This window comes from Cephus cinctus, unplaced genomic scaffold, assembly GCF_000341935.2.
Source record: "Cephus cinctus unplaced genomic scaffold, Ccin1 Ccin1_scaffold0566, whole genome shotgun sequence".
In the NCBI taxonomy this organism is placed as follows: Eukaryota; Metazoa; Arthropoda; class Insecta; order Hymenoptera; family Cephidae; genus Cephus; species Cephus cinctus.
Genome location: NW_014333218.1, coordinates 138,070 through 147,282, shown reverse-complemented (window position 1 = coordinate 147,282; position 9,213 = coordinate 138,070). Strand labels below are relative to the sequence as shown.

The following is a 9,213-nucleotide window of genomic DNA, read 5'->3' as shown; positions in this document are numbered from 1 at the left end:
TTTTCTCCCCCCTTATTATTCCTGCCACTCTTCAAGAGCTACGATAAAATTATAAAGGCTCTACCAAAGGCCCCCACGACCCCCCCTCGGTACGCTCCTGACTCCTCCTGACTTTTATTTCTGGTCTCTCTAATTGCTTCGCTTTCTTGTCCGTTCAGTTAGACGTGGCTGCTGGCCATGATCTTGGGATTTTTTTTTTCAAAAAAAAAAAAAAAAAATTTTTTTTTCCAAGCGACATTATACTCTTTCGAAAGGAATCGCGAGTGGCTTCAATCGAGTGTACGTAGAAGCTACGTAATCGCGGATGACATTTGCGAGTAACAAGCCTCGATTTAAAATGTATTCCGTCTAGGGGTATACCGAATCCTGGAAAACCCCTACTTTACGACGTCTAGGGATTTTATGTCGCGCGATATTAATGGACGCTAGGGTATGTCACGTCCCGAGGAAGCGAGAGAGGGACGTGTAGCTGTAAGGGTGGAAGAAGGACGGGAGAGGGTGGAAAGGACGCTGGGAGATGTGCCTGAACGTGGGGGGTAGGTCGGGAGGATGGAAATGTGATGAAAATAGTAGTGGAAAAGGTCAGAAGGAAGAAAGTCGTGTCAGCCTTCGTCTTGGAACGTTTCATACTTTACACGGCCATTATATTATCAACCCTTAATGTCACGTTACGTTATGAGTTACGGCAATAACACGCTCTGCGGATGGCTGCGTACTCCCCCTTACGTTTATAACCCACTGTAAAAATGTTCTATTAAAACGATGACGAGCAATGCCATTTTGTACTTTCTTTTTTTCTTCCCTTCTCTGCTCGGGCCATTTTTTTTACCTCTTTCGCATCACGTGCAATCTTGTATTCCGATTTTGTATGATTTGATTTTTATATCTGAAAAAAAAATTATAATAATGAAATGTGGTTAAAATTAATATTTGAGCTCGGGGAATGCTTGTTAAGGGTAGTTTCCAGTTGCTCGTGGGTATATGCCCAGTGTAGGTTTTAAGGGATGATCGTACTAGTGGTTTGTCGTACTGGTATACCACGTGGGAATGACAGAGAGAATATGTACTTTCCATACTGTATTTGGATGTCTTTTGCATTTCCTTTGAATCGTATTTCGGAAATACTCGAACGGTGACTCGTGTTAAAAATTTTAATCGGGCGCGTAAAGAAATTAATTGTAATTAAATAATGTAGCTTGAGGACTGCTTGTTAAGGGTAGTTTCCAATGGTTCGACTAGTCGATACTTCGTGGGTATATGCTCCCAGTGCTGGTTTTAAGGGATGATCGTACTAGTGGTTTGTCGTACTGGTATACCACGTGGGAATGACAGAGAGAATATGTACTTTCCATACTGTATTTGGATGTCTTTTGCATTTCCTTTGAATCCTGTTTCGGAAATACTCGAACGGTGACTCGTGTTAAAAATTTTAATCGGGCGCGTAAAGAAATTAATTGTAATTAAATAATGTAGCTTGAGGACTGCTTGTTAAGGGTAGTTTCCAATGGCTCGACTAGTCGATACTTCGTGGGTGTATGCTCCCAGTGCTGGTTTTAAGGGATGATCGTACTAGTGGTTTGTCGTACTGGTATACCACGTGGGAATGACAGAGAGAATATGCACTGTCCATACTGTATTTGGATGTCTTTTGCATTTCCTTTGAATCGTATTTCGGAAATACTCGAACGGTGACTCGTGTTAAAAATTTTAATCGGGCGCGTAAAGAAATTAATTGTAATTAAATAATGTAGCTTGAGGACTGCTTGTTAAGGGTAGTTTCCAATGGCTCGACTAGTCGATACTTCGTGGGTGTATGCTCCCAGTGCTGGTTTTAAGGGATGATCGTACTAGTGGTTTGTCGTACTGGTATACCACGTGGGAATGACAGAGAGAATATGTACTTTCCATACTGTATTTGGATGTCTTTTGCATTTCCTTTGAATCCTGTTTCGGAAATACTCGAACGGTGACTCGTGTTAAAAATTTTAATCGGGCGCGTAAAGAAATTAATTGTAATTAAATAATGTAGCTTGAGGACTGCTTGTTAAGGGTAGTTTCCAATGGCTCGACTAGTCGATACTTCGTGGGTGTATGCTCCCAGTGCTGGTTTTAAGGGATGATCGTACTAGTGGTTTGTCGTACTGGTATACCACGTGGGAATGACAGAGAGAATATGTACTTTCCATACTGTATTTGGATGTCTTTTGCATTTCCTTTGAATCCTGTTTCGGAAATACTCGAACGGTGACTCGTGTTAAAAATTTTAATCGGGCGCGTAAAGAAATTAATTGTAATTAAATAATGTAGCTTGAGGACTGCTTGTTAAGGGTAGTTTCCAATGGTTCGACTAGTCGATACTTCGTGGGTATATGCTCCCAGTGCTGGTTTTAAGGGATGATCGTACTAGTGGTTTGTCGTACTGGTATACCACGTGGGAATGACAGAGAGAATATGTACTTTCCATACTGTATTTGGATGTCTTTTGCATTTCCTTTGAATCGTATTTCGGAAATACTCGAACGGCCGTGACTCGTGTTAACGATTTTTATCGGGCGCGTAAAGAAATTAATTAAACATCGAAATACGTAGGCGTTACTTTGATGGCGTTTCGAAATTTAATTGAAGGAAAAAGAGGAAGAAGAAATTGGGGAGTCGACTCTTTTTGAATTCCAACAGGGATCCGATCACCTAATTTCGCGGACACGATTTGCATAACGTCTCATCGGCTCTTTGGGGTCGTTTTTCACTCTCGTTCTCATTCTCCCTCGACCCTATAGTGGAACAATGTGCAGAGTGTTAAAATGAGATTTTTCAAGACCAACCCAAATGGCCAATAAAACAAAGCGAACCAAAAAAAGTCTTCCGACTCTAGTGTGACTTTTTTGTTGGTCGGTCGAGTGAGAAAAAAAAAGTTGATCAAGGGGTAAAAAAATTTTTCAGCTATTTTGTACAATTAAAAAAATTTTTACAATACGCTGACGTCACCTCGATTCCGCTTGGTTCGTTTTTGGCTAAGCGAAATGGAAAGACGGTTAAGTAATGGAAAAAAAAAAAAAAAAAAAAAAAAAATTGCAAGCACCAAAACCATCGGAGGTCGGAGGCGTGCCGAATCTCGTATCGCGGCTAAATTGGTTAAAGTAATTCCGGCGTCGGGACGCCTCTCGAAAGTAATAAAGGAAAAGCGAGCCGCCGTCGACAATGGCCGAGGCTGTATAGGAAAACGGGAGCACGAAGAAATCGTCAGACTGGCCAAATAAGAGTCGAGACTAAAAGACAAAACAAAGTGAATGGAAATGAAAGGACGATAACCGCAGCACTTATTAAATCGATACTCCGCCGCAGCCAGAGTTCCATAGCGCCTATGGTATAGGACGTCCACGCCCGATGGTACAGGCTACCATAGCCATAGGAATCGCGAGCGCCACCACGTCGCCGTGGCGTTTGTATTTTACTTTCATTTAATTAAATTTTTACGTTATATTTGCCGAGCAAATTCCCCGGCCAATTCCGTCGGCTGCTCACGTCGTCGACGGTAAACACTGGTATTTGTTTTCTTTAATTGAATTGCGCGTCGATTTTTTTTTTTCCTCCAAAACTTACCAAACTCCCAGCCCGATCGGATCCCTTCCCTTTTTCTCCCACGTCCAACTCGGAGTCCCTAACAATAAGGTACAAAGTTACAGACACTCATGGTGCCAGAAAAAAAAAAAAAAAAATCAAAAAAATCACCAAACTATATTTCACGCACGACTCGTAATTATTATTTTAAGAAATTTCATTATCACCAATTTTTTCATTTTTCCATTTTTCCCCCTTTTTTTCAGATGCAACAGTGATGGACGGCGAGGGCACCCTGGGCCGTGGGCACGCGAACGGGGGCCGAGGCTTGCGTCGGCAACGGTCCCTGGAGTGGCGGGAACGACGTGGCTACGGTGGCGCTCCAGCATCCAGCAGCGACGAGGAGGACAACACGCGTCATGCCGTGGTGGGGCCCGTTACGTCATCAGGACCCAATATAAGGGGAGCCCGAAGTCCTGGCCAGGTCTTCGCCTCCCTTCTGGCCCAGCAATACGGAAGTGAGTAGCTCGTACCGAGATCTTCCCATGGTACAGTAGCCCACAGGAAGCTGATAGACAGTTTTCAGTGACGCCCGCTATAAACAGGGGCGGAATATATGGCTGGACCAAAATCCTAAGAGGGTTGAACGAAACGGTATTAAGGGTGCGTGATAAGGCAGGAGGTGGCTGCACGTTAAAAGCATTTCTGTCCCACGCCGGCAATAATTCGATCGACCAATTAGTCGGAATTAGTCAGAGTACTCGGCAGCCTCCCGAAATGAGGGATTATTGTCGTTAATTAGGAAGCTGCTATCAGCGTTCAATCATAATTGGGTATTTCTAAGCAGCTTATCGAGCACCCACCGCCCCTGTCAATTTCATCCCTACCATCCGTCTCTTTCGCTCCCACGCGCATTAAATTCCGTCAAGTCGCTTCATCTCCGGGTAGAAAGATGGATACAGATCGATCTGAGGTAAAGTTTTGCTTTGAGGAATCCAAACTCCCGCCGCATTTTCTCTACCTTTTTTTTTTTTTTTTTTTTTTTTTCCCAAAAACCTACATATCGAAGGGATACCTATACGTACGAAGGATCGGGAGCAATAAAGGCACTTTTTTAAGGCTCGTTCATCATTTTCCATCAATTGCTCGGAAAACCGATCTCAACGTCAGTGAAAGTCCCTTTCACTTTCTTTCACCCCCGCCCTGCCGCTTGCCCTTTGCAGAAGGTCACCCACTTTGGTCCCTCGGGCATGGTTTAAATATTGCCAAAATTAGTTTCAGCCCCAACTTCATCCAGCATCCCCCCCCCCCCCCCCCCTCCTTTGAAACGGCTTTGCGATTCTCTTAATATCTCTGCTCCCGCCGATTCATCCCCCCTCCGGGTTCATCCCCCTACCCCATTTGACAATGTCTCTCCGATTCCCGATATACGTGTTACACTCTGAGAAAATCCTTTTGGTCCAGAAATTCCCAATGCGCAGATGGCAGACTCGGTGTCGGTTCTTGGCTACAGGAATTCTCAAGAGGGAAAGCCCAACAATTTCCAGAACTCTCCTCGTTAATTTCCACGTGGAGGTGAGGTCTGCGTCCTGATCCCGGGACGTTTCTACGTATTAATCTAAAAAAGTTGCTTTAATGATAAACGAGTGGCGCGACCGAGGGAAGGAGTAACGAGGGATCCTCGTAGCCCGTATCCGAGTGCCGAGTGCTTTCACCGTCGTGAAATTCGTAGGAACGGCTTTCTCTTGCCGAAGGAGGAAAATTTCTTTTGCGACTCGTTCGTTCGCTTCGTCGCGCTTTGATCTGTCTGGCTGGCGCGTAGCTGCTCCGTCGGACGGAAGGACCACGGATTCCGTGCTGGATGGATGCTGCCAGCGTCAAACGAAAAGAGAGGCTGCGTTGAAGTAGGACGAACCGATACGATGGGGGGTTGCGGGGGGAGGCGGGAGGGGCCGAAGGATACGATGATCAGACACCGAATTAAGATCGGGGTAAAGAAGCGGGTCCTGATCTCGGATCCCCAGCATCGGCGGAAAGCATTTTGAAGGCTCGGTGAAAGAGGCTGGGAGTCGAAGTGGGTGCGAGAGAGTGCGGAATATCTGTGGGTGGCTGGGTGGGAGAGAGAGGGGACAGACTCAATTAATAGAGCCCTCCGTTATGCTGTACTCCCCGTGTATTATTCTTGCCCGCGGTAGTGCCGCGTCTCTCTGGGTTTGTTCCGTTTCAGTGGTCGCCGATTACCAGTGGCGCCCTCGTCGTCCTTCCTCCCACCCGAACCACCCTTACGGGCCACGGAATTTCATCACTTCGTATCTTGTACAAAGTGTCACCCAACCGCACGTCGAGTCTGTACGAAGAGCTCAGACTACTTTTTGCCATGTTCTGTGGCTGCTATAGGAATTATTGTATCTTACGAGCCAGGGTCGATTTATTAGCATTGTTATACGTTACAGCCGTTGGAATGAATTTTGCAGACTGATTGGTCGTAGGTTCGTTTATACGTGGAAGAACGTTGTTGCATTTAGCTTTCGCTGGGAAGGGCCTCGTGGTCCAACCTGATAGGGATTTCGGAGTTTGTAGTTTATGGCCTATCGTGTCTCTTGGACGTTGCAAGTTTAGGATTTTTTTTTTTTTTTTTTTTTTTTTTTTCCGGTCACGAAATCTCGCGCTTTTTTTTTTTTTTTTTTTTTTTTTTTACCTCTCAGGCAGTACGAGGGAATAGGAACTATTGGCAGCTGACGTGAGTGGCGCGAATTTCGAATGGCAAGCAAAGTGGGTGGAACAGGGAGAGGCGGGAAGCAGGAAAGAAATAGCGCGAAGTCTTCGGGTCTCGGGGGTTCGGTTGATCCGTTCTGACGTTACCGTGGCACTCGCTAAAAGCCGCTGCTTTTCTTAGCTCAAGATTCAAGAGAGAGACGCTCTGTCCTTCTCTCTCCCTCTTTCGCTCGTCTTACCTCCATCTCTCTCTCTCTCTCTCCTTCTCACACTTTTCCTTCCTCCTTCTTCGTCCCACCTTTAACCTGCCGCCGTCCTGAACTTGCCGCGCGGGATCAGCCCGCTAATGGTGTGTTTTCAAGATTTTTCAGGAAGTCCATAAATTTCTAACGAGAGTCTCGAGACGACTCAAACCAGAACACGCTGCGAGTGCAGCATCTTTATCTTTTACCCTTGACTTGTCAAACCGCGACACGTGGGGAGTGTCTTATGCAATTGTTATCAAAAAAATAAGAGGCAGGGGGTGACCGAACAAAAATTTAAGGAATTATTCCAAACGCCTTTCCTCACCCGAGGCAAATCTGTTTGCTCTATATTTTTTTTTTTTTTCCCCGTGCCATGCCCGTTTATTCTTATCACTCGTTCAGTATTTTTAATCATTTGAGTTTTTGTAAAAATTTTTTTTTGCGACGCCATTTAAGATTCGAAGATTTGCAGGGAAAATAAATAATTGTCGAATTTAGATTGGTTCGAAGTGCGTGACTGGCCCCGGGAACATCAGCATTGAAGGCTAATCGAAAAGTTCGATGGGAAGAGCGTGTTCGCTTTCCGTTTCTTCCACGACTCGTATTTGGCCAAAGTTTTCTCTTATGTCTGATGTCCTCGTTCTCTCTTCCATTTCTCTCCGTCTTCCTCGTCCGTTCACCTTTACTTCCGTCTCTTTCTCGCTTCGCGAAACGAATAATTTAATGACGTCGGATCGCATGACCGGATTTCACGTGACTGCGAATCGCTTTGAACGTCGAATTACAGGAAGCTCACTTGGAGCGATCGACCCGGCAATTGGGTTACCTTTAAATCGTGTTCCATTTCAATCGCGACCCCGTTTGCGTCGATGGGAAATTCTCAAAATCCTCGGGTCTTCAATATGGCTACGTGCTCGTACGAAATACCCCCACGTGTACACTTCTACGTGCCGAATAAAATTACCCGTAAAAGGAAATAGCTGCAAGGTTTTTTAAAAAATAATATTAATAAAAGAAAAAAAAACATTTTTTTATCGACCACGTGTTTTTGATTGAAATAATTTGAAATAATTTCGAAAAATTTATAGGCAAGCTATTACCTAATAGAATCTAGATTAACAATTCTATTTATACGGGTTGATCATCCCCGTGCACGTGGACGTACTATAGTACGATTCCGTAGTCTCCGGGAATTCCGCTGGCGAACTTTGCTCCTTTGGGCGACATAACCGTAAATCGTGTATCACGGAGGTTTCATAAGCTAGGCCTATGCACCCATAAGGGTGGTAGAATACATGGACTCCAGTAGTCTCTGGGCTACAAGACCGTGCGGCACCGCAACATGCGCCGCTGCAGGGTTGCAGGGGTGCAGTCTGGGCAACAGGGGTTGGTGCAGGACGATAAATTGTTTAGCACAGGTACCACAGGCATCCCCCGTAAAACAGTTAGAGGGCTAGTTCCTATAGCCATTGTACGTAATGAAAGTCCGGTAATCGTATAATCGCAAGCCTACCCAAGACGGGAGATTAATAATCGTTAAGGGTGGATGACATCAGTTTAATTCCAAGTCCGAGTAATAATCGTTAGGGAATGCTTGATACCGCCGGATACCAGTTAGATCCTATCGGTCTTCGGGGGGGTAGCGCTAGCACGGTACCAGGCTCGGAGGGGTTGAGTCTCTTGAAGAGCCTCGTAATCCCAGGATGGTAAACCAGAACTGTTGCGTAAACCGAGGGTATCGCCCGGAGAGTCAGGAAACTCCAGCCTCGTAGGTTCCGTAGATGCTGGGAGGAACTTTGGACACCGGTAAACGAGACGTGGACCAGGTGAATGAGAATTTCATCAGGGATGAAAAGAAAGTAAATGTCCCTTGGCTCGAGTCAAATAATAGATTTGGCTCCATGGCCATCTACCCCCGCGATATGCAAGACGTAGGGGGTGGCTTTTGGTTCTGCCCCGGCACTTGCCACTCAGGGTAGCGTAATCGAGTTGTCAGGCAAACTACCCCTTGCCGGGAATTCACCGGGTTCCCGGGACTGAGAGCAGCAGCAGCCCTAATGCATGCGTTATTACGTTAGGCGCATTTAAAACTCCCGTCCTATTAGCAGTTTAGCGTGGGCATCGCCGGCGTAAAGATCGAATCGGAGCTGGGACGCCGTCCGAGGGTCTAAATATAGTACAGATCTTGGCCGCGGGTACGTAACGTGGTGGCGCCACCTGCGACACTGTTCGATCTATTTAAAATTTTCATAACTTTTTTTTCTCCACTATAATTTCTACCTTATTCCCGTGCTTGAGGTCGAGTGCGGAGACCACTGACGTACTTCCGGTATGCTTGGCCAATGGGGCTCAGGAAACGAAGAGAACTTGAAGAGCAGGCGCCGCGACGGCCAACGCCTGTGTAACTCCTAGGCGGGTGGTCACTTAATAATTCAAAGATAGAAATGCCGCCTGGTACCGGAACGCCGCGTGTAAGTCACGATTAATATTTCAAACGCCGGCTCTGGCTGGTAAGGCTGGGAAGGGTCAGAGGGCACGCTGGGGGTCGGCGAAAGGGGTAGTTTTGGTGGGTGGTTAAAGAACAGGTTTCGAGTTAGGTCGGGGTTACGGGTTGAAATGAGAGAGGGGGTCACGGGGGGTCAGCAGGTACTGACCATCACCCTCTTGCAGGGGGGTGGGGGGGGGGCACGCCAAG

The 9,213-nt window shown here is 46.1% G+C and overlaps 1 protein-coding gene across 6 annotated transcripts in view; it reads left to right on the top strand.

The window, feature by feature from the left end:
- LOC107268593 (teneurin-a) overlaps positions 1-9,213 on the top strand; it is a 233,321-nt gene that overhangs the window by 91,009 nt on the left and 133,099 nt on the right. For 5 of the 6 annotated variants that reach the window (XM_015741516.2, XM_025085864.1, XM_025085865.1 and 2 more), the window contains one exon: positions 3,825-4,076. The exons of the other annotated variant lie outside the window; for it this stretch is intronic. In XM_015741516.2, coding sequence (XP_015597002.1) covers positions 3,825-4,076 — 252 coding nt within the window. The remainder of the gene's footprint in view (positions 1-3,824; positions 4,077-9,213) is intronic. 6 annotated transcript variants of the gene reach the window in all.